We start from the raw sequence: 26,083 nt of genomic DNA on the forward strand, positions 1-26,083 counted from the left end.
GGTGGAAGGGCCTTGCCTTGTCTCAGGTGAGACTATGGACTTTGGGAGACTGTTGGGAAGGCATGATTGTGCTTTGAAATGTGAGAAGGAGATGAGATTTGTCAGGGCCCAGGGGAGGAATAATATGGTTTGGCTCTTTGTCCCCACCCAAATCTCATGTTGAATTGTAAATTCCAGTGTTGGAGGAGGGGCCTGATGGGAGGTGATTGAATCGTGGGGGCGGAATTCTCCTTTGCTGTTCTTACAATAGAGTTCTCATGAGATCTGGTTGTTTGAAAGTCTGTAACACCTCCCCTTTCTCTTTCTCTCTCCTGCCATCCATGTGAAGATGTGCTTGCTTCCCCTTTGCCTTCTGCCATGATTGTAAGTTGCCTGAGGCCTCCCCAGAAGCAGAAGCCTGCACAGCCTGCAGAACCACTAGTTGATTAATCCTCTTTTCTTCATAAATTCCCCAGTCTCAGGTATGTATGTCTTCATAGCAGTATGAGAATGGACTAACATACTTTGCATCTGTTGAAAGAAACAAATCCAGGGAGTGTCTTCATTGCCACATTCTACCTTTACCCCAACATGCAATCCATCACCAAGTCCAATAGATTTTACCTCCTAAATATTTATCTACTCAAGCTGATTCTTTAGATCTCTACCACAACAATTTTGGTTCAAACTACCATCATCTTTCGTTTCAACTCTTGCAAAGCCCACTTAGTGACCACACAAAGGCCCTTTTTGCTCTCTCACAATCTGTTCTCCACCTGGAAGCCACAGTGATATTTTCGAAACATAAATATAATCATGCCATTTCTCTGCAAAAAATCCACAATGCCTTTTCACTGTTTTTTGTTTAAAATCTAAAATCATCATATTCAAGACTTGTCTGGCTTACTCCTATGTAACTCAAGTTTTGTTTCATTTCTCTTTTTTGTTCTCTGAGAAAGTGAAAGACAGTGTGGCTGAATTACAGGGATAGTGCTTTCCTTCTGCACATGCCTAGTGTACGATCCTTTTTCTCTTTCCCTATTTAATTCCTATTCTTCCTTCAGAATCCAGTTCAAACATTGGGAAGCCTTCCATGATCCTCCAGACTAGATCACATCCAAACTCTTGGGTTCTTCCCTTCATAGCACTTCTCAAAATGTAAGTTAATTATACATTGATATAATAATGTGATTAATGTCTGTCTTCTTCCACCAGACAATAACCTCCATTAATACTTGTACCTGTAAGATTTTTGTTCTTCACTCTATTTCTTGCACATAGCACATTGACTGGAACATTGTAGCCATTTGATAAATACTGATTACATGGATGAATGAATGAGTAAGTGAATGGAGAAAGAAACTATTACTTGTAAAACAAATAATGGTAGAGGAAGGAAAAGTAATTAGAGTTGACTTTAAACTTTCAGACCCAAATGATATGGAAAATGTCAAAACAAATTTCAGGAAATTGCATTTATGGTGGTTGGAGGAAATTTTGCAGAGAAAAATGAGGACTTAGTTTGGGTCTTTAAGCTGCTAATGAGAAATTTAGTGGAGGGGTTCCACAAACGATGGAAAATATAAGTGGCAGTTGAGAAAAGTGGCCAAGGCTGGAGACAACCACTTGGAAACCATCTGCTAAGATGATGGCTGGTAGATGAAACTTTGGAAATGGACGAGGTTCCTGAGGAATTAGGTAGTGAGAGGAGAAAATCTATTTGAGGAAAGAATCTTGAGAAATAGCTATACTTTAACAGGTAGAATGAAGATTATAAGTCAGCACATAATATAGAAAAAGGGCTACCAGATAAGCTGGATAAACAAGAGGGTAATAAGACACAGAGGACAAGGGAAGTAAAAACTTCAAAGGAAAAATAATTTTAAAATACACACAACTGTTAAAAGGAAAGTTTTATGGATGTACAACATCTTAAGTGTGCTAAAATACTTTTCTGTAATTTCAAAGCAACCTCATGAAATTACTGGGAAATAATATGAGGTCCTCGTGACCTGGAAGAATGTTTGATAATGCTGCACTGCAAGTGCAGAAGTAGCCATGTTTGTGTAAAATAGCTTGTTCAGGCTGTTGCTTCAGGGTAAATTATAGCACCTTGCCCATAATGTCAAAGAATTGAAGAATATAGAGCCATAGAAAGAACATGGCAGCCAAAAAGGCTATAAACACAACGTCAGATTACAAAAATGACCCTGACTTCAATAATAAAATAGTGACAAATAGCTACCATTTATTATTGCCATGTACCAGGCATAGAGGTAAGCACTTTGCATGCCGTACTTCATTTAACTTTCATAAAATCATTTGAAGTAAGTATTATTAACCTGAGTTTACAGACACTCCAGAAAGCTAAGTAATTGTTCGGTATCACACTACCAGAAATGGAAGACCCTGGATTCAAATGCAGAATTAAAAGATTGGGCTCTTAACCACTACACCATAGGGACCCCCAACATGATAGAAACCCAGGTCCAAACAGCCTTTATAGTGGAAGATCCAAAACAGAATAGACTCTTCCCTGTTAAGCACTCTGGTAAAAGACGATCTTCATTTCCTTAGAGTGGATGATCTGGAGATGAAAACAGCCTTGGGAATATGACCTTATGTGACCCACATAAGATATAATTTTCACTGTAGAAAACAGATTAAGTAATTCTCAATGATTCCTTAGGTTATCATAAGTTAAAGATCCCTGTTAGAATCATTTATGTATTCAAGAAATATTTATGCACGGTGCTAGGCACCAGGTAGATAGCAATGGACAAAACAGACCCAGTCTGTGTTCTTACAGAAGCAACAACAATCGTGCGTGTGTAGGGAACAGACATTAAATAAAAGTTACATAGAGATACTTTTACTAACTGTGATATATGTCATAGAGTTTACAGAATGTTATCAAATTATTATTGTGAGTGGAGTTAGTTTGGAATATGGAATCCAGAAAACCTCCTCTGAAGAAGAGGCATTTAAGGTGAGACCCGAAAGAGGAGTTTTGAACTAGACCCAAACTGGCAGGGGCAAAAGTAGCTTGGCAGATTTATGGAAATAAACACCCTTGTGGCTGAAGCATGTCAAACAATGAGGCAGGAGCCCAGAGGGGGGCATGACTGGTTAGGAACCTGGATTCTGAGGATGCTAGGTGACTAACGTTGAAAATTTTGGTATTAAGAGTGGCCACAACCAAATGAGCATCTTTTACTACTCTTACTCCTACTCAGATTCCTGAGTTAATTCTCCCTAGATGACACAACACACATACACACACACATGCACACCCTCTATCAAAAATAGCCACAGGCTACACCAATTGATCACATAGGCTACACAACTATTACTGGAAGTACAGAAGAGAAGCAAAGGTCATTGACTGGCATGATGTTTTGGGTTTGGCTGCTTGACTAGTCTCAGTACATAATGATCAGATTTACAACAGACCAATGGCTCAATTATCTGGAAAATAATTCTTATGTGCAATGGTTCAATCACTTGTTCACCAAAATAGACACATAATAGGTCAGAACACAGAACCAGTGATTTATTGATCATTCAGCTAATTTGATCAGTGTAAATAACTAAACTGGATAACTTAGACCTCAAAACAATATTTGCTTGGTTTGGAATGTGAATCTAAATAGCATCTCAGTTAAACACTTTACCTGAAAGAGAATGTTAACCAAGTAACAAAAATATTCATTTTCTTTAAAAAAGGCAATAGTATTAGATATTACTGAATGATCATAATTTCAGAAAAAGCTCATTCATGTGGACTAATTTAGATAAAGGGCATAATGAAATAGTAAAAAAAAGTTCAAAAAGTAGAACATTCTTTGCAGAAATGCAACTGTTACCAAAGATCCAAAGATTCTTAAATGGTTTGTTAAAATATGTGTATATATATGTGTATGAGGTATATATAGATGTGTGTGTATATATATGTGTGTGTGTACATATATATATATATATACACATATATATATATATTTTTTGGGACATGATCTTGTTCTATCACCCAGCCTGCAGTGCAGTGGTGTGATCATGGCTCACTGCAGCCTTGACCTCCTGGGCTCAAAGCAATCTTCCCACCTCAGCCTCCCAAGTAGCTGGGACTACAGCTACATGCCACCAGGCTCTGCTAATTTTTGTATTTTTTATAGAGATGGGGTTTTGCCATGTTGCCAAGGCTGGCCTGGAACTGCTGGGCTCAAGTGATCTGCCCGTCTCAGTTTCCCAAAGTGTTGGGAAGACAGGCGGGAGTCACTGTGCCTGGTAGGAATTATTTTGTATCATATCATTGCTCATGTTTTAATTAGTGCCCTTGAGTGCATAAGTAGGATTGAAAAAGTGGTTCTGTTAGTACTCTAAATCTCCATGCTTCAACCTCCTTTGCCACAATCATTTGCATTATCTTTGAAGAAATAATTTGGTCCAACAAAAGTACAATTTGCCTATACCTGAATGATCACAAATCCCTAATTAATGTAGTCCAATTTAATAAGAATTTACTGCATTTATGAAAATGAAAACTTATGCAAAATACAATTATTCAATGTTAAATCTCTAGAAAGCTAGCTTACAAAGAATGTCTCTCACATATTCAAATTTTATATTTTTATATCTGCATCTGCAAATTCAGTAATTCTATTCTATTTTACAAATACGGACATTCGTCATTTGCCCAACATTTACAGATTTTAATGAATAGCCCCTTCTATAACTATCTGGGTAAGTCTTGAAAAGAGATTGTTAGTATTTTTAGTTTAGCAGTGTATATAGGACATTTTGTTGACCTAAAGAATTTAAATTACAAAACTATAACAACCTAACTATTCCTTTAGTGAATCTAGCCTTTTCCATTCCTCTTAAATCATATAAGAAAGGGCCAAAAAAATTCATGACATATAAAAATAAATCATCACAGAAAAGGGTTCCATAGCTGTCCCTCATATTATAGAATGTTATTTCTTTCCAGGGAAAAACTGAGTAATTACCTTAAGCTCACAGTTGAGAGATAATGAAAATTACTTTTCAGAGAACATTCAGTGAGAATTATTGAAGATAAAAAGGAAACTATTTGGTGATTAAAAATTAGCACTACATATCTCCTGTGCCATATCTAACATGTATTTAAAGCAGAACTAGAATTCCTATTAATTGAATAACAAATGTCAGTGGTATACGGAAGACAGGGCTGTGGGACAGTTCACTTCAGGTGCAGGAAATAGGGTTTGCATTTGTTTAAAAACAATTAAAAAACTGACCAAAAATCAGGCTACTTTTTATCATCATAACATACTGGTAGTTTTTAACAAATAATAAAATAGTCTTCTCTGAAAAATAGTTTTTTATTGGTCTAAGTTTTAAGTAAACAATTGCTGTGGTTGCAGTTGAGTTTTAATAATACATATATAAGCTTAAAATGAGAGCTTTTTAAAATTTTTAAATTAACTACATGGAAGTTAATAAAGAGAGCTTGTAGTTACATGATGGAACTTCCAATTCACAGTGACTCCTCTACATCCATTCAGTATATGAGTAAGTTCCTAATGGTGAGGAATCCTTCAAGCTTGTTTTAGACGCAGTTCAAGTTTGCAAACCTTGTGCCACTCAGATTCTTGCATTTAATAGTTGCTTTGAAATCAATAATGACAGTATAGTGAATTTAAAGGCAAAGAAACAAAACTTCAGAGTTTCAATTCTTTCATTTTGTGATTACTTGGAATTTTTGTGTTTTAGACTTAAGTGAGACAGTGGCAACTGTAAAGTGTATTAACTTATTTGGTAAATATAAATTGTAGCCCATACATAAAATATTTTACTGATTTTGGCTGGTAGCATTAAAATGGAAATGTATGCTTCTTTTAAGGTTATTATGTGCTTTAAAAATAAGAAATAAATGAAAATGTTACATCAGTGGTATAACTAATAGTTACCTAAACTCTATATTGTATAATTTTGATTGTATTAAAATTCACTTATTTGTTACCATAATGGTATTATTCATTACTGTGATAGACTAATATATAAGCTTTTCTCCATTTATAAAATACATTAATGTAACACAAAGATTAACTATTTACCTTTTTCTCTTTTGTGCACTGGTAATATTTAGTGGCATAGTACTATATTCAAACTTTACTTTAAAAAAAAAGTTTATGAGTTTCTTTGTGGCTACTGTTATTAGTCATGTAATTTCACAATTATTTCTGAAAATGCCTTTTTCCTAGAGAGGAGGGAGTATTAAAAATTACCTGCAATGGGAGTGTCAGATATGTTAGGTATACAACTGATAAAGTAATGAAATTAGTTTTTATTAGAACTAAAACACATTTTCTAATTTGAAGGAAGCACAAATTCATGAGTTGAATCATATTCTCAGCCCCCAAAGTAAGAGCCTTAACAGGGTCATACATTCTCAGGGGTCCTTGTCCTTGATCTGTTTTCTAAGTAGTGAACCCAACATTTGCTCTCTATGAGCCCTAGAATACAGAACTAAAGTGAGAGAAATAAAGACAAAGGTTTCTTTTCATTTTTTTAAAAAAAGTTTTAGGTAAGATAGAGTATTAATAACTAAAAGTGATTAAATCCTAGAACATGCTGCCAAAGGAAGCTGTGGAACATTCATCCTGTGAGAAGGGAAGATTCAGTCACATCTCTTAAGTCATCATGGTTCCAGATACGCAGACACACAAAATTTTACATAGTTTTAGGGAGTCCATTGGCCCCCTGCAGCCTGTTCACAGGCCATATCCTCAACAAGCCCCGATTTAGCTCTAATATTTTATGTCTTCAATTCCCTCTCCTTTAAATCCTGACCATCTCTCAAGTCTTTCTCAGTTTACCTCTACCAGGAATCTTTGTGCAAATACTAAGATAACATACAGAGAATACCTAGTACAGGGCCTGGCAGAAGAGAAGGCATTAATCAAATGATAGCTTTCCACGTGTGTGATTATTCTATCCTATGTGCTATCCCCATTACTAAATTTATAATTAAATTTATATTACTGTATTAACATCATGTAGTTCAGCAGTATTTATAATTGTATTAGTTTTATTTCCCTAGCTGGTTAGGTATAGGAGGGTACTTTTCAGATCTTCCTTTCAAGGCAGGAACTACTTTGATTCTCTTCTCCTAACTCTGTTCAAGTTCACTGCTTTTTTACTCTCCTTAAATAACTCATGTTAACCAGCTACAGTATTTTGCCAACAACATCTTCTTAGCTTGAAATGTTAAAATCGGTTAAGGTGATACTTCCTCATATGCTGTTTCCACCTCCACCCCATCCCCAAGCCACATATCATAAAGTTCCTTACAGTCAGTCAGACTTTCCCAAAAAACTGCTCTTTTTGCTGACCCGCCACAACAAAAGTTATCTGGCTTCCAGGGCATAATGCTGTCACTTCATTTAAAGAGCTGCTTGAGAGATGAGAGTAGCTAAAGGGTATCTCTTCTGCAGAATGTTCTAAATGGTATTAAATTGGTCTCTTACTTGAAAGTAGTATAGTAAACTTATTTTTTTGTTCCATTCAGCTTCATTTGTGTTTTTGTCTTAAATTGTAAAAATTATAGCCAATTGCCTGCTCAACCATACTGAATAAAAGACAAGCTACAGCAAACCAAGTATGTCTTAAATAAAGCCTGAATTTAAACTTAAAACCAGCAACTGATCATTTTGGAAGGCTACAGGTGTTCCAGTTCTACCTGTTTTTAATTGTATTTTGAATACATTTTCAGCTGAAGAATCCAAAATCACAAATATCTAATGAAATATCTTATTGTTAAGGATTCTGCAACCAATCTTCACTAAAGAAATCCATACCAAGCGAAGAAGGAAAATACACAAACCCTCAACAGTCTTTTTCCAACCCCCAAGTGGCAAGACAACTTTTGGATGAGAAAGATTACTGACAAAATGACTTAAAAATCTTTCCAGGAATCTTTTACTTTTGACTAAAAGAGTTATTAACACAGGAATTTTACACAGGAAAAAAGAAAACTCATAGTATTTTTAAAGCGGTTATTAATGTTTGATCAGCAAACTAATATTTAATGGAAATGAACCAAAGCTTGCAGTTTTGATGGTGAATCATGGATACTTAATTATTTTCTGTTGAGACTGTATTATGATAAGTGAGGGTGAGTATTGGTACTTTCCTAGTAACGTTCATATTTTCTTTTCTTCATAACATCATGTTAGGCTGATCACCAATTCTGAATATCATTGAACACATATAAATAATTAACATATCATGTTGGACATCTATGTATTTAAAGAAAAGCCAAAAAAATTGAATGATGTGTATTATCTATTTCCTCATTAGTTAAATAAAGGATTTGATAAACCTTTATGAGTCATCATAATCACTTTTTTTTTTTTTTTTGAGACAGAGTCTTGCTCTGTCGCTCAGGCTAGAGTGTAGTGGCACGATTTGGGCTCACTGCAAGCTCCACCTCCCAGGCTCCTGCCATTCTCCTGCCTCAGCCTCCCGAGTAGCTGGGACTACAGGCACCTGTCACCACGCCCGGTTAATTTTTTGTATTTTTAGTAGAGATGGGGTTTCACCGTGTTAACGAGGATGGTCTCCATCTCCTGACCTCGTGATCCATCACAATCACTTTTTAAAACTTCACATTTAACCTAGTCTTTACTTTTTTTTTTTTTGTTACAAACTTAATATCAATCCTAAATTATCCAAATATTCATTTATAATAAGGTAATGCTGATAAAGGCTGTGACTTTTTAAATAATACTATAGTGCTACTTTGGAAACAAGTTTACATTTAATAAGTGACTACTATATGCTTCAAAAAAGATGACTGAACTTTGTTATGAGCTTGTTAAACAGCCGCTATTGAATGAAACTTTTAGCACAATATGTCCCTGCTCCTTGTAATCATGCTATATTTCTGTCATATAGAAGCAAAAATGTTCATCATTTTGTCAGCTCTGTCTGCAAAGCAGAGAATTACCTTCCCAAGTTCCTGAGATTTATGCTTTTAATTACTTCCTATCTGCTTCACTACTCTTCAAACCTAAGAATCAATATAAATAGTCTTATTTATGGCAAAAATGTAAAATGTTTGACAAAAGCAGGCTATCATTTTCTAGATTTCCATTTGATGCTATTGATTCCCTCTATTTTCAGTATCATTTTTCTTGACAGAATCAGTTGGTTTTTTCAAACTTACAATATTATTCATTTATTCAACAATTTGTACTGTTGAACAGCAGATGTAAAGTTTGCAACTAGCTTTTTGGTTCCTAACCCAGCAATGAGATTATCACTACTGTGGTTATTTCTTTCTTTAATCATCTGCTACAGAGTTCACTTTATATGTGACTTTCTCCAAATCCCCTTATCATAAAGTCACTTTTCTGTGAGGGTCAACTTCCTTGGCTCATTTAGGTTTTGCATGGGAGGCTACTATTTATAAAGGTGAAATCTAATAGCTTAGGCACTAGTATTCTTGAACATACACACACACATATACACACGCACTCCTTATATGAAATTGTGTATATATAATCTAGAATTATATAAATATGCTACAAGTTTATACACTAAAGAAGCTGCTATCTATCTCAAGGGATTTCAAGAGAAATACAGTTGATGTGTATGTGTGGCATGCAGTGAGTATGTATATATACGTGTGTGTGTATATATATGTGAATGTTTATATATGTGAATGTGCTATCTATATGTTCATATATGTGAAGTTGCTATCTATCTTAAGGGCTTTCAAGAGAAACGCAGAAGATGTGTATGTGTGGCAGGCAGTGAATGTGTATATATATGTGTGTGTGTATATAGGTGAATGTTTATATATGTGACTATACATATATAGGTGAATGTATAATATATACATGAAAATGAATGTTCAAAGTTTTTTTGACAAACCCATTAGGGTAAAGTACCATCAACTACAGAGTGTCTGAATATTCAGAAAATACGAGGTAACTTTATTTTTCAAATAGTATGTTGGTTTGAGTTTCAAATAACATGCTCAATATATTTTTTAACCTTCTAAAGGCCTTTTTAAGTAAAATACCTCTAGATTTAAAACAATGTATCCAGTTTTTAAGCTAAAAAAGCTTAGTAAAGAAATTACAAATGTCCAAGAAAGACAGGGGAAATTACATTGGTTGTATTTTTGTGCCAGAAAAATAGGAACAAGTGATAAAGGAGAGGAGTTGGAGGAAAGAGAAGAGAAAATTGAGTAGAGAAGAAAGGAAGAAGAAATGTGATAGTTTAAAAGAAAACACAGGGGAAGAGAAACATGTAACATGCAGATAGAATTTCTAGAGTTAAAAGCAAGCACCAGACAGTCCATAGCAAAATGTGGAATCCCCTAGGAGAATGTGACAAATAAAAAGCTTGATCCTTCAGAAAACCCAAGTGGGTACCCTTGCAGCTGTGTGCCTCTTTTGCTTTTGCTGGAAGGGACATCTTCAAACATGGTGTCTAATGGGGTTCCTGTTTCCCAGCTGATCTGATTTCTCAGAAAAAAACACAGCTGCTGCAGGGACTTGCCGCCTCGTGGCAGCTGGTGGAGAGAGGTGGAGTTAGATCTGGTGGCAAAGGAAGATGCAAAATCAGCCAACAGCATGTGGAAAGGGAGTTATGTGGAACCCAAAGGTGTGGCTTCCCTCCTAATCTCTAGACTGCTGAGGTCTCTGCTGGGTGACAGAGAATGCCAGGGTCTCCAGCTGAGACAGCACTAAGACCTTCTAAATGGCAGATGGTAGATGGGGAAGTTTGTTCATGCAAGACAAATACAAGTTTATATTGTATTTTATTAACTGCTAAAGAAATCAGGAAATTGGAATAAAATTAAAACCAAAGAAGAGACATAGGCAGAAAGACCCAGGAGGGCATAACCTACATGGCCTTATCCAAATGAAAACTGCTAAGATGACAAAGACACAAAATGCACAGTGAGGTGGTATTATGGATGTATCAATTGCACACTAACTGTAGCACATGGGAATTGAGGGAGGTCATTGAACCACTGCAGTTTCTGAAATTTCAGAGATTTGTAGTAAAGAGCAGCACAGTCAGGTCACCCACAGAAATGTTTACACAAGCGGTTGATTACCCTACCACTTTTTTTTTTTTTGAAACGGAGTCTCGCTCTGTCGCCCAGGCTGGAGTGCAGTGGTACGATCTCGGCTCATTGTAAGCTCTGCCTGCCGGGTTCACACCATTCTCCTGCCTCAGCCTCCTGAGTAACTAGGACTACAGGTGCCCACCACCACCCCCAGCTAACTTTTTTGTATTTTTAGTAGAGACGGGGTTTCACCATGTTAGCCAGGATGTTCTCGATCTCCTGACCTTGTGATCCCCCGCCTCAGGCTTCCAAAGTGCTGAGATTACAGGCGTTACCTTACCATTTTAACTTCTACCCTTAATTTTCTGTCCTTTTGTACTTAATCATTCTAATGTAAATAAATGAAATGGCATTGAGGTTTTCACCTTATGTCTTCAGACATGAGAATATAGGGCACAGCAAAAAGAACAGAAGGCTAAAATGAGAGATAGGGATATTCGATAACCTAAAACCAAAAAACAAAATAAAAAACATCAACAGATCACAAACTTATAGGTACCATAAAAAATAAAATATAAACTATAAGTGATTCAATGTTTATGATGTCATTCAAAGATAATAATGTAAATTTGAAAAATCAAACGGCCTAGCTCCAAATGAGTAATAAAAGCCTATGGGGTCAACATTTAGGGACAATGTATCTCACGCTTAATTACTTGTGGTACTAATGCTGAATACCAAAATTTCAGGGTCAATTTCTGACTTACAGTATATAAAACTTGACTAAAAAGATCACCATGTTTTCATTTTGATTTGCCTATAAGGCATAAAAGACTCAGAAATACATTAAGGGTATTTATAATAAACTGTGTTCTGAGATCAATATTAATAATAATAATATAATATCTGTTTTTAAATATTTAAGAGAATCAAGTTGCCCTGTTTTGTGTAAGAATCTGTTTAAGAATTTGATTTTGATTCAATTTTGTATAAAGATTTGATTTTGTGTAAGAATCATTCTTTCATCCTTCTGCTACTATCCTCCAAGGAATTGAAACTAATATGTAAATTAGAAATTATTTGGAATCTGCCAATTTCAACTTAGCCAAAATGAGATAAATGTTAGTCTCAAAAAATTTTCTGAAGTGTATGTAAGCTCATTTCCCTGGCAAAGCTTAACTCTGGAAATGGCATTTTCCAGCTAAAAGATAAAGATTCAGGTTTAGGCTTATCAATTTATGACCATACTGCAGTTGCAGTATACTGAGTTACTGGAGAATAAAGAAACATTCAGGGTTACATAGCCTCATTCAGCTTAGGTATAACCTTGTTAGAAAGAAGGTGGTCAGGAAGAAAGTAGGGCTTGAGGTGATACACACATTTGTGCAAATGTCTGGGACTCAGTTGGAAAGCATATTATTCCTGGACTGCAATGCCTGCTTCCTGGCAAAGTTAATGGTGTTAATTTGTAAAGTTTCATTTGGGAAATGTTTGTGATTAATGCTTGCTCATTTACATAACTGTGTATTGTGTAAATAAAGCTGTAGCATTTTCCTTTTCAACAGGGTAGTTCTACTGAGATGATAAAAGCTGGACAAAGGGAGGTACAGGACACTTAAACTAGGTCATATTGAATTTTAATGCATGAAGCCGACTGGTACATTTTATATGGATAATGAAGAACTGCAAAATGCAGTCTGTTTACTCTGCATCTGCCTTCCAGATTTTTCAATAAACATATTTTCTATACTGAAGAGTGAAGCCAATTTCAGTCTCAGGCTGATTTAGAAACGTTATTAAAAAATAAGGATGAGCATCTTCTTAATTCTTACATTAAAATGTAAATAGGGTAATTATAAAATAATAAACTCTCTCCCAAATAAAAAATGCTCAGCTTCAGAGCTTGGTTATGCAGATTATAGCACCATTACTAAACACTGAGAACATGTACATGTCACATTTGTGAATTTGCCATCCAGACTTTGTGGCTTTACTGCCCAGAGTCTAAGAATGACTCAGAAATCTAATTTCTTTCTTTATTATCAATGGAACTTTGGAGCTATAGCAAGGAGGTTGCTGGTCATGTGCTTATGTGTGCACATATGTCCACGCCCCTATTAGTAAGTACAAAGAAAATGGCTGACATCAAATGGAGCTCAAGACAAAGGTGGATGTACTCCTGGAGTAATTCTGGGGCTCGAAAAAAATTCTTATGCCTTCCATAACCCAACCCATCACACAAATAAAAAACAGAATTCATAGTCATTCTTTCTGGGTCTTAGCTGTTGATTTGTAAGATGGAGGTGTTTATATCCTACTCTCCTGACAGATACCATGGAAATGATTATTAATTATAGAACTTCAATGGTCCTTCCAAAGATCATGTGGTTCATTTTAGGCCATATTGTAGAGATTAGCAAAGTGCTTATCATACAGGAAGAGTTCAGTAAATGCTTACAAAATGAGTAAACTTATGTGAAGTAACACAATATAATAGGAAGAGCTGTGGATTTAGAGGCAAGAGATTCAGACTTATGTTCTAGCTCTGCCATTTATTGACTGAAAATCTAGGAGATATCAAAAGATGGGAACCAATCTAAGTGTCCCCCCGTAAGGGATGAGTTAAACTATGAAACATCCACAAATAAACTACTGTATTAGTTTTCTGTTGCTTTCATAGCAAACTTATTATCTTACAGTTCTGGAAGTCAGGAGTCTGGCATGGATCTCACTGGGCTAACATCTTGACATTAGCCCAGTCAGCAGGGCTGCATTCCTTCTGGAGGCTTTAAGGGAAAATCCATTTCTTTGTCTTTTCCAGCTTCTAGAGGCTGCCCACATTCCTTAGCTTGTGGCTCCTTCCTTCCCTTTCAAAGCCAGCAATGGCCAGTGGACTCCTTGTCAGATAGCATCACTCTGACTGCCTCTTCTGCCTCCCTCTTCTACTTTTAAAGACCTTATGTTTACCTTGGGACCACAGGATGATCCAGAACAATTCTTTTATCATGAGGTCAGAATATTAGCTCCCTTAATTCCATCTACTACCTTAATTCCCCTTTGCTATGTAAGATATATTAACAGGTTGCAGAAATTAGGATATGGGCATCTTTGCCTATCACATCTATAAAAAGAGTATAGGAGCTCTCTATGTTCTGATAGAAAAAATTCTCCAGCATATATTGTTACATAAAAAATGCAAGGCAAAGAAAAGTGTCAATAGTATGCTACTATTTACATAGAAAAGGGAAGAAATAAGAATATGTAGTCATACTTAGTTATATTTGCATAAGCAAAACCTGGAAGATATGCAAAAAATATTAAAGTGATTACAAATAGGGAATGACATGAAGGTTGGGAAGATGAGGAAAGGGATAGTTTTTTCAATGTGTGTGTGTGTGTGTGTGTGTGTGTTTTTTGAGATGGAGTTTTGCTCGTTGCCCAGGCTGGAGTGCAATGGCACAATCTCAACTCACTGCAACCTTTGTCACCGGGGTTCAAGCAATTCTCCTGCCTCAGCCTCCCAAGTAGCTGGGATTACAGGTATGCGCCATCAAGTCTGGCTAATTTTGTATTTTTAGTAGAGACGGGGTTTCACTATGTTGGTCAGGCTGGTCTCAAACTCCTAAACTCAAGTGATCTACCCATCTCAGCCTTCCAAAGTGCTGGGATTAGAGGCATGAGCCATTGCACCCAGCCTCAATATGTTTTTTAATATTATCATGGTTTGGACTATAAATATGTTATTTTTAAATTTGAGATTCATAATTGTCCCTAAGCCCCTATTGTTCAGTCAGTGTTCAACATCTCTTGTTTTGAAGAATCTATCCATCATCAACCTTGTTATTTTACTCTTCTTAAATTAACTCTTCTAATAGGTAAATCCTTATTTGTCAGTGGCTTTAAACCAAGCAGTTCTCTAACATAACATTAATGGACTTCATAAAATTATGCATCTTTTGCACGATTTTTGCAATTTCATTCTGAAATCTATTATTTGCATTGTATTGAGAGATGTTTTCAAGCATCTGGCCTTTTGATAGTGAGAATGCCAGTGTTAAAGATGCAGCATGTCTTTAGGTGGGCATTTGTTTTGTAAGTGGTCAGATAAGTAGTAAACATTTTCATGTCATATTTATATAACAACAGACTTTGATTTCTCTGTATAACTCTAAACATTTGAATAATAACTGAGCAATACTGTAAAATGTACTCGAATCTATTTCTGTATTTATTATTGTGTCTATTCTCATAAAAGTCTTATACTTTCATTCTAGTAGTAAAATTGTAGCTTAATATATTTAGTAGTTATATCACTATCGTAAATTAGTCTTCTATTTATAAAATATTTTGTGGCTCATATCATTAATTTTTTCTAGTTAGATTTACTAAGGTATACTCTACATATAGTAAATTTTTTTTTAGATGTTCAGCTTAATGAATTTTGAAAAACAAAGACTGTCATGTAAACATCGCGACAATAAAGTTACAGAATATTTTCATCATTCAAAAAGTTTCCTGTATTTCCATTTGTGGTCAATTCCCTAACTTAACCCTCAGTCCCTGTTAACCACTGATCTGACTATCCCCATAGTTTCATCATCTGCAGAAAGTTATCCGAGTGCAATCATATGGCATATAGTCTTTGTGTCTTACTTCTCTCACTTAGCATACTGCCTTTGAGATTCATCCATGTTGTAGCATGTATCACTACTTACTTTTCACTTTTACTTTATTTCTGTTTACTTTTGTTTCTTTATTTCCATTGTATGGCTTAGACATAGTTTGTTTATTCATCAGTTGATGGACATTTGGGTCAATTCCAGTTTTGGGCAATTATGAATAAAATTACTTTAAGCTGCACATATGGATAAATATATGTTTTCATTTGCCTTGGGGATATACTTAGAAGTGGGATTGCTGGGTCATATGGGAAATGTATGTATTAACTTTATAAAGTTTCGTATTAATAACTGCCAAATTGTTTTCAAAAAACATTTTGTATTCTCACTAACAGTGTATGAGAGGTCCAGTTGCTCCTCATCCTATCCATTTGATCCTATCAATTTGTTTAATTTTCACCATTCTAATAGGTGTAGTGGTATCTGATTTTGGTTTTAATTTGTACTTCCTTAATCGTTAAACATGTTGAGCATTTTAAAATGTGCTTATTCATCATTCATATTTCTTCTTTGGTAAAGTGCCTGTTAAAATTGTTTTCCCATTTTATCATTTATTATTGAGTTATAAGTTATTTATATATTTGTATGCAATTTCTTAAGCAGGTAAAATATTTTCTAGTAGTCTATAGTTTGTTTTTCCATTTTCTTAATAGTGCAGCAGTGTCTCTGAAGAGTAGAAGTTTTAAATTTTGATGAAGTCCAATATATCAATATTCACACTTTCTATTTTCTAAGAAATCTTTGCCTAATGCAAAGCCAAATAGATTTTCTACTGTTTTCATCTACAAGTTTAATAGTTTTTTAAAGTTTTTATTTTATGAATGATCCTATTGAATTTTTATGTTTTGTATCGGGTAGCAGTCAAGGCATTTTTTGAATTTACATATGAATATACTTCTTCTAGCACTATTTGTTGAAAAGATTAGGCTTTCTTCATTGAATTCACTCTGCAACTGTGTTGAAACTCAACTGACTATATTGGTGCAAGTCTATTTCTCGACTCTGTTCTGTTCCATTGATCCATGTGTCTACCATTCTTTCACCAATTTCACAGTCTTGATTACTGTAGATTTTAGAGTAAGTATTAAAATCAGGAAGCATTAAGTCTTCAAAATGTGTCCTTTAAAAAATGTTTTGGCTGTTCTAGGGCTTTTCTTTTCTATGTATATTTAAGAAACAGCTTGCCATTTTCTACAATAAAAAAGCATTTTGGGATTTTGATCAGGATTGTGCTGGATCTATAGATCAATTTGGGGGAGAACTGACATCTTAACAATATTAAGACTTCAAATGAATTAACACTGTACATTTCTCAGTTTATTTAGGTACATTTTGATTCCTGAACAGGAAGTTTTATGATGTACCAAAAAATTCGTTGAACTTTTGATTAAAATTATACTAAATATAATTTTATAAATCATGATAAACATCTCTTTTCCAATTACTATTTTTTATTATGCTTCCTATGTAGAATTATCAAAACATAATTTAATGGTATATGCAAATAAAAGTGATTATTATTTTAGTATTTCTAAACAACATTAATTCTGTAACAAGCTCTTTGCAAAATGGCTACAGGCATCAAGTAACTCAGGAAATACCACATATTATACGTAGCCTTCAGATTCTGATTTACATCGGTCATTGGCTTTACTTGGTAATTGGATATTGCAAATATTCTAATATTGTTTATTTTGCTTTCCTGTTATTTTGTTTATAAATTTGAAAACCCATTTTCATAAAAGAGAGTGATTTGTTCCATTTTCTTGTTATTTTTTTTAGCAGGATGGCTATGCTTGCCAGATAAAATAGTTTATGAAACTTTCTCTGTATTTTATGTTCTGGGAAAATGTAAATCATATAGGAAATTAATAATTCTCTTAGGTATTTAACAAAATTTGGCACAAATAGGAAATGTGGCACTTGATAGCTAATAGTAAAAATGGTTTTCTTCCACATTTACTGAATTTTAATTTTTAAAATATCTTCATTGCATTTTAAAACTTTTTTCATATTTTCTGATATTCAAGCATTTTGACAAGTAAATATAATTAGTGAGATTAACTGTAAAATGGTATAGTTGAGACTGATTGCATAGATAAATTCTTAATTTTTTATATTAGCCACTTATAGACGATTGTCTATAATCCTCTATTGGTTTTAAAATTTGTATTATTTTTTATTGTTGTAATGTTATTCTAAAAAATACTTTCAATGTGAGCTAGGTTGAATCCACGGATATGGACCCTGTGGATTCAGAGGGCCAACCATACTCTATTGTTCAAGTTTTAAGCACTGAACCCAAATCTCTTGGAAATCTGGCATCCTGAAATAAGTGGGCTACCAGTAGGAGTGGCTGCTAAAGTGTATGTAAATATGAAGAAACGTACATATTTAGATCAATCAGACTTTTAGCTCTGACAAAGTACAGAGAATAATGAAAAGGTGATACTCACATCCGAGTTAAAGCGAAGCTGACAGACATTACAAGAAATAACTTGTTTCTTCTTTGGGGGAATGGATACTCCAAATGTATGGTTAATAACCGCTTTTTGCACAGGATCCATCTGAAGAACAAATGAGAAAATAGTCTATTTGTAACTTCTAAGAGAAGACAATAGTGTGAGCAAATAACAGTAGTTGAAATAGTCCATAATTTAAACTTTTAGTTCCTAAACAAAGATAATAAAGAATCTCATTCAATAGTAATGTATTTGTCTCCAAAAATTAAAAATGAAAACAAATGACAAAAATGAAAACAAAAAATGGCTTTGAAAACACAACTCAAAAAAGGCCACAAGAGAATCACCATATTCCAAGAAACCTTATCTCTATAGAAGGAGCCTTGAAAAACCTCAGAAGAATCATAAAACAAGAAAACTTAAGATCCAAAGGTCAGGGTTAAAATTAACTTTTTTTTTTTTTTCTTGAGACAGGGTCTTGCTCTGTTGCTCAAGCTGGAATTCAGTGGTGTGATCATAGTTCACTGCACCCTCAACCTCCTGGGCTCCAGTGATCCTCCTGCTTCAGCTGCCCGAGTAGCTGGGACTACAGGCGTGTGCCACACCATGCTCAGCTAAAAACGTTAATGTTTTCCCTGTATGAGGTAATAATACTTAAGATGGCCCAAATGATGTCAATAACAATTATTACAAATATGTTTATGCTTCTTAAGTTTTGATTTGTGGTAAAGTCATAAATGACAGGCTCTTACCAGAGCACAGAAAGTTTTGACTGAATATACATATTTTAAAATAATTTGTTAACTTTCATGTGCTATAGACTGAAATTCATTCTACTGAAAATGCATGTCACAACTGTACACTTAAATGCCTAAAACAGATTGGCTGACATGCAACCCTTGTTTAAATATTAATCAAGTAAAGTTTTGATTTATAGCTTGTGATTTTCCCCTTTTGGCTTGCATGTATCATACATATTCAGAGAAATATACAGTGATACAAGTACTCAAATAGAAAAAGTATGGCACAAAGTCATCAAAACACTCAGGAAAAGAAACACCTAGATATGCAGAGCCTATGAAAAGAGACACAGCCGTGATTCTCTTGTGTATTCCAGGTAATAATCTCCAGCATTTAGATCAAACAACTGGCAGTTCAAAAAACAATGCAGATGACGAGCAAAACATTACATAACAGATGTAATATGAACGAGGACAGAGCCACTGACACCATTGTCTAGGAAATCTCCTGACGTTAGAGATTAAGGTTGGATTAGTTGATAATATTTGACAGAGAAGAGAAATGAGTACTATCTCTGATCATGATTATAAATTGACAAAATGCAAAATTAGCAATTAGAAGAAGCTAAATACATTAGAAAGGCAAGTGGATTAAAGAGTTATTGCATAATAAATTAACCTATTTATGGCTACAATTTCAAGAGAGATGACAGAACAATGTATTCCCATTATAAAGAACAGTTATGGTGGTTTGGGACACTTACAAATTTTAAGAGGGTGCCAAGTGCAGGGGCTTATGCCTATAATCCAAGCACTTTGGGAGGTGGAGGCAGGAGGATCACTTGAGCCCAGAAGTTTGAGACCAGCCTGGGCAACACAGCAAGACCTTGTCTCCATCTTAAAAAAAAAAAAAAAAATGCTAAGGGGGAAGTTTTCTGGAGAGATAGCCTAATTATAATGTGATGGTTACACAAATCTGTACATATGTTAAATTCACAGAACTTTCCCTCTCAAAAAGTCAATTTTATGTATGATAATTTAATAAGTAAAAAAGGAAAAACTTTCTTAATAGTATTATGTTTAACTACTAAATCTAACATATCATTACTGGAAAATCTAGGGATTCATACTGTTGACGGTCATAATTGATTGTATTAAATTTTATTCAATGAGAATGGTAATTTAAAAAACTATGTGATAGAAAATCTCAAAAAGTCAGAAAATAAATTCCTAGTTCACTTTCTTATTTTATTCAAAAACACAAATACTTATATCTAATCTATCTATTTGCAAAATATGAAACTATACTTTCTGACAGTTACCAGACATGGTGAATCAGTTTAGGCAGGCTTAAAAATAAAACAGGCTAACTTATCTTGGCAGGATGAAAAAAGCCCACTGCTTTGCAAAGTTAAAAAACAAGAGCATTTTATTGAGATAGTTTCTGATCTCAGGCTCTGAAAAATACTTCCCATCTGGTGATATGTGAACTACATAGGATTAAACTATACGACTATTTCCCAAATACCAGTTTTTTGCATGCTATTTTCATTATTTTTTGCCACATCCACACACTAATATTTTTCTTTAAATCAAATTAAAGTACATTTAAAAAAACAAATCATAGAATTAATGTACACTTTCCTATTACTCTTTTCAAAAAATATATTGAAATTAACATCAAAATTAAAACTTTCCTCAAAGTGAATCCACATATCCTAGCTGTTTTCATGCCCAAACATAGAAAGACAAAAGATACATTTACAAATATCTAGTTTCAAGTTCTTAGTAGACTATTTTAGTAGACTATTATATCTATTGACAGCTCCAGCAAGATCTTTGAATATAAATATTCCCATTAAGTTTTAAAAATTGTTAGCTGCCTACATAATTTTTTATTTTTGTTTTTGTTTTGAGGGAGAGTCTTGCTCTGTGGCCCAGGCTGGAGTGCAGTGGTGCGATATCAGTTCACTACAACCTCTGCTTCCTGGGTTCAAGCAATTCTCCTGCCTCAGCCTCCTGAGTAGCTGGGATTATAGGCACCCACCATCGCACCTGGATAGTTTTTTTTTTTTTTTTTTCTCTCTCTTTTTTTTTTTTTTTTGTATTTTTAGTAGAGACGGGGATTCACCATGTTGGCCAGGCTGGTCTCGAACTCCTGACCTCAGGCAATCGGCCTGCCTTGGCCTCCTAAAGTTCTGGGATTACAGGCATGAGCCACTGTGCCTGGCCCCTAATAGTTTTATTCTGCTGAAATCTCACATTTATACCACATTGGCCTGAAAATATGCCTTTGTGTCCCCAAGGCTGAGAGCTCTCCATCCTGAAAGGTGAGTTGTGGCTGAGCACTCCAAATAGAAAGGTAGGCAAGTTTCCATCCATCTGCTCTCTAAAAAGCAGACCAGACTAAGGAGGTTCCTTCATGAAACTCTCTCCAGAATTGGCTCCTCCAGTTTATATAAGTAATCCTAAGTTTTCTCATAAAATCAACCAAATAAGCACAGCCCTTTTATACCTTCTTTGCTACTTATCATTAACTCTTTCTGCCTTTTCATCCTTTGGATAACTTATCACTAATTGTATCAATATTGTACCCCCTATCTATCTTACTTGGAACAGATTTTCTTCATTTTCCTCTTTATTTTTATTTTTATTTATTTATTTTTTTTTTGAGATGGAGTCTCGCTCTGTTGCCCAGGCTGGAGTGCAGTGGCCGGATCTCAGCTCACTGCAAGCTCCGCCTCCCGGGTTTACGCCATTCTCCTGCCTCAGCCTCCCGAGTAGCTGGGACTACAGGCGCCCGCCACCTCGCCCAGCTAGTTTTTTGTATTTTTTAGTAGAGACGGGGTTTCACCGTGTTAGCCAGGATGGTCTCGATCTCCTGACCTCGTGATTCGCCCGTCTCGGCCTCCCAAAGTGCTGGGATTACAGGCTTGAGCCACCGCGCCCGGCCGATTTTCCTCTTAATTCTGTATTTCCTTAAGGTTTCTGGAAAAGATTCTCTTTTTCTTCTAGTCTAAATCTCTTTTCTTCTGCTGTTTATCATAAAATTCTATAGTTATATTTTCATATTTAAATGCCATTTTGGGGGACATGATTTAGTTGAATAGAGACTTTAACTGGAATAAAAAAGAATGTCCCACTCGTCACTTTATCTGATTTTGAAACAGACACTGTCAAACTAATGTTTTGAGTATTTGCCCTCTGATGCAATAACTACAAATACTCAAGTCATTTCAATGGGATCCCTATTCGACAGTAATGAAGAAGGCTTTCAGATACTTTTTAAAAAACTATAAAGTGGTAAAATTCTCAAGTTTTGTTCTTAGCATTAGTACAATGCTCTAAAAGCTAGATAAAATAACGATGATATTAGTTTATGTTAACTTAAATTTTTTCCTCTGTTAGTGCAATGCCAGTTCTCTGTAGTTATAATGAGATGCATGTAACTAAATCGATGATAATTCTTCTCTTCTATCACCAAGTTTCAGGATGAAAAAAAGTTTAGGATTAATAAAAATATTATCATAAATTTAAAATGTGATAAATGCAAGTAACTCATTTTAGTATAGTCAAAACTATGTTTCTATATCATAATGATTTCATGTGTAGACTACTCAAAAATTATTGGAGGTATTACAATTACATAACAAATTCCCACTTTTAAAGATTCATTTGGCATCTCACAGACATTTGATTGTTAAAAATGAACAAGTACTTTCAAAAATATTTCTTAAATGTTTATATCTTTTACATTAACAAATGTCGTATTAAGTAGTAAAATTAGCTCATGTTAGTTCACATTGTGCAAAAAAAGCTGTCTATGGATTTAGAAAATTATAATTCATTAGGAAATAATACTAAAGATGATTTTTTAAAGAAAGAAAAATACCCTACCACATACATCTAGCTACCAATATTCCTTACCTGGCAAAATTTATTGGTCCCAAATAAGCCTCTTCTTTTCTAAAAAAGTAAAAGTTAGAAGCAGTCATCTGGAATTTTGAGTCTAGGAAGCACAATTACATGAAAATTTTAAAAACCCATTTTCCTTGCTTTTCTTTGAGTAAAAAGCCTGAAACACTAACTAAAATGCAGCAAAAGTTAACACTTGCCACTTTTTCTAATGAAAGTCATGCAGAATTGAAAAGCAAGACCTATTAGTGCAATTAACTGCTAGGTAATAAAAATGAAAGATGAGGTTGCGGCTGTTACCAGGAATTGAGGAGGTAATTGGAGGCCATGTACGGACAAATTAACAATTATATTGTAGTACTTATAAAATAAATTAATGAAGCTGGCATTATCACACCATCTATTATATTTTCAATATCAAAATAAGAACAAGCTTTTTTTTTTTTTGGTGTATTCAAGATTACAAGGACTACAAATCTGTGTGAGTTTTTTAAAAGAGCATTACTTTCTCTGGGTAAACCAAAAAGTAATTTACATCTCCACAGTGTAAAAAGTCATATGCAAATATGCAGCTGCAAGTGAAACCTAGACACAGGGAAAATAAACACACTGCAGCACTTCACTAAAGGTAGGATGAATCTAAGATGGGGGCTGTGTGCTCGAGCAACTTAACATAATACTAGATTATATTTAGACTCTAGAAAATTTTGCTATATGGGACTTTAGGCAGAGAAATTAGAATTGTAAACTTGTTTTATTATCCCAATACTTTTCAAGAGGCATGAAATTTGAGTTCTATTCTTATAAGAGTCTTAAAAGGATTTAACTAGCCATCAGGTAACACTGGGATGGGAACTGGGCATCATCCCCATTACAAAACAAAAAGACCACTCGAGAATTGTACAGGACTTTCTTTTATCTATACTATTTATTTGATTCTCAGAGACTCATTGTGTTGCTCAGTCTGGAGGGCAGTGGCGTGACTGAAGCCTTAAACTCATAGGATCAAATGATCCTCTCATTTCAGCCTCCCGAGTAGCTAGGACTACAGGCATGTGCCACCGTGCCCAGTAAATTTTTCTTTTGTTTTATTTAGTGTGGAGACAGGGTCTCACTATGTTGCCCAGGCTGGTCTTGAACTTCTGGCCTCATGTGATCCTCCTGCCTTAGCCTTTCAAAGTGCTGGATTACAGACGTGAGCCACCTTGCCCAGCCCATACTATTTGTAAAGATGGGAAACTCTTACCTTAAACTTAATGATCTATTTTAACCAATGTTCTAAAAAGCATTTGGTAAGCATTTATTTTTTATCCAGTATAGTAGGCCCTGGTAGCTCTTCTATCAAACAGAAATAGAAACCAGGTTCTTCACTTTTAAAATTTAAAGTCGGCCGGGCGCAGTGGCTCACGCCTGTAATCCCAGCACTTTGGGAGGCTGAGGTGGGCAGATCACGAGGTCAGGAGATCGAGACCATCCTGGCTAACACGGTGAAACCCGGTCTCTACTAAAAATAAAAAAAAAAAAATTAGCTGGGCGTGGTGGCGGCTGCCTGTAGTCCCAGCTACTCGGGAGGCTGAGGCAGGAGAATGGCGTGAACCCGGGAGGCGGAGCTTGCAGTGAGACGAGATCGCACCACTGCACTCCAGTCTAGGCGACAGAGTGAGACGCCATCTAAAAAAAAAAAAAAAAAAAAAAAATTAAAGTCAGCCATCAAGCAAATATTTCTAGAGATCCAATATGTTTTAGATGCTGTCTCAGACTGGAGAGGAAAATGAGTAAAACATTAAAAAAGGGCATAATTTAAAAAGTGAAAAAGATAGTACAGACTTTACTTAATTGAAGGCTGGGAAAAGAAGTTGCCATTAAGCAAAACAATGAGGCATGAGAGGCACAAAAAGGTCTGTCTCCTCTTCCCCCACCCATACTTTCTTTTTTTTCCCCCTCTGACAGTGACACCCATGTGTTATTCTCCCAGGGGTATTTTCTTTTTCTTTTTTCTAGCTGCGTAACAATAATAAACATCATTATAAGAGCAGCTTTGATTTACGGAGATTTGCTGGGAACTGCACTAAGGAATTACCTCCTGTAGTCTCCATCATCACATGAGGCAGACATGATTATTATCCTCTTTCAACAAATGAGGAATCAAAGGTTTTGAGAGGTTCCAGAATGAATCAACCTCAAGTTCATAGGTCAGCATTCAAACACAGGTAGGAGTCTCCCTCCACATTGTTCCCTGCTAAAGAAACACTGCAGGAATCATGAGTGTATTGCATCGCTCTGCTAAAGGGTATGAGTTTGGAGAAGAATGGATGAGCATTCCTGGAACTTCTGCAGCCTGGAAGGTAGCGATCTACACAAACCTAAGGTGCTAAAGGAAAAGTTTTCTGGAGAAGCGAGTCTAGGTTTTCTCTTTCTGACCCATTTCTGATATTCTTAGGATAAGCCCATTTCTTCCTGTGCAACTTCAGGAAAGCCATAAATAAAAATTTGGGCTGTCCTGTCCTCTTTCCTCATTGTAACTGTTGGGTCTGCACACAGAAAAAAAAAAAAAAAAGTCCTGGGAATATTTAGAGATTACGTGTTTGCAAGTGGCAGTCATCATTTGCACCTGTCCTCGATTTGCTGCTAAGCAGACTGTGGCTACTAAACCCTTGTGACTCTGGGGCTTCTGGAAGTTTGGCTAAGTATCAACTTTTAAACTATGATATTATGGAATTACAGTAGTACAAAAAGAATAACTATTTTTTATCCCTTCCTTTTTCAATATCAGCCTTATGGGCAAGGATGTGACGATAGGGTCTCAATAGAACTTCAGATACTCATGAAGCAACATGTTTAAGTGATAGCTGTGTCACCGAAGAGCAATATTTCTCTAAAGTTACTTTAAAATGGGTTTTGTCTTTCACAGTTAAAGACTCTGACCATATGCCTTTATGTTTATGTTGTAATTTTCAAAAATCCTTGAAAACTTGAATAGAAAGAAAACAGATACAGCAATAACAAAGACAATTTTTTTCTCTTAAAGATCAAGAAATACAAAGGATTGCATATTGTTGGCAACACTAGTTTAACCATAGAATTTTTTTTTTTTTTTTTTTAAATATACAGTGTCTCTCTCTGTCACCTAGGCTGGAATGCAGTGGCTCAGTCTGGGTCACTACAACCTCTGCCTCTTGGGCTCAAGTGAGTCTCCCAACTCAGCCTTCTGGGTAGCTGGGATTCCAGGTTACATGCCAC

At 35.2% G+C, this 26,083-nt stretch overlaps 1 protein-coding gene across 6 annotated transcripts in view; it reads right to left on the reverse strand.

Annotated features, from left to right (window-relative positions):
* Nucleotides 1-26,083, reverse strand: part of ZNF385B (zinc finger protein 385B) — a 423,521-nt gene that overhangs the window by 61,115 nt on the left and 336,323 nt on the right. For 4 of the 6 annotated variants that reach the window (XM_031936441.1, XM_031936440.1, XM_023212350.2 and 1 more), the window contains one exon: nucleotides 18,183-18,293. In XM_031936441.1, coding sequence (XP_031792301.1) covers nucleotides 18,183-18,293 — 111 coding nt within the window. Of the gene's footprint in view, nucleotides 1-18,182; nucleotides 18,294-22,855; nucleotides 22,895-26,083 lie in introns of all 6 variants that reach the window. The other 2 variants (XR_004229205.1, XM_031936439.1) reach the window with 1 other exon arrangement.

The sequence above is a fragment of the Piliocolobus tephrosceles genome, chromosome 11 (genome assembly GCF_002776525.5).
Source record: "Piliocolobus tephrosceles isolate RC106 chromosome 11, ASM277652v3, whole genome shotgun sequence".
Classification (NCBI taxonomy): Eukaryota; Metazoa; Chordata; class Mammalia; order Primates; family Cercopithecidae; genus Piliocolobus; species Piliocolobus tephrosceles.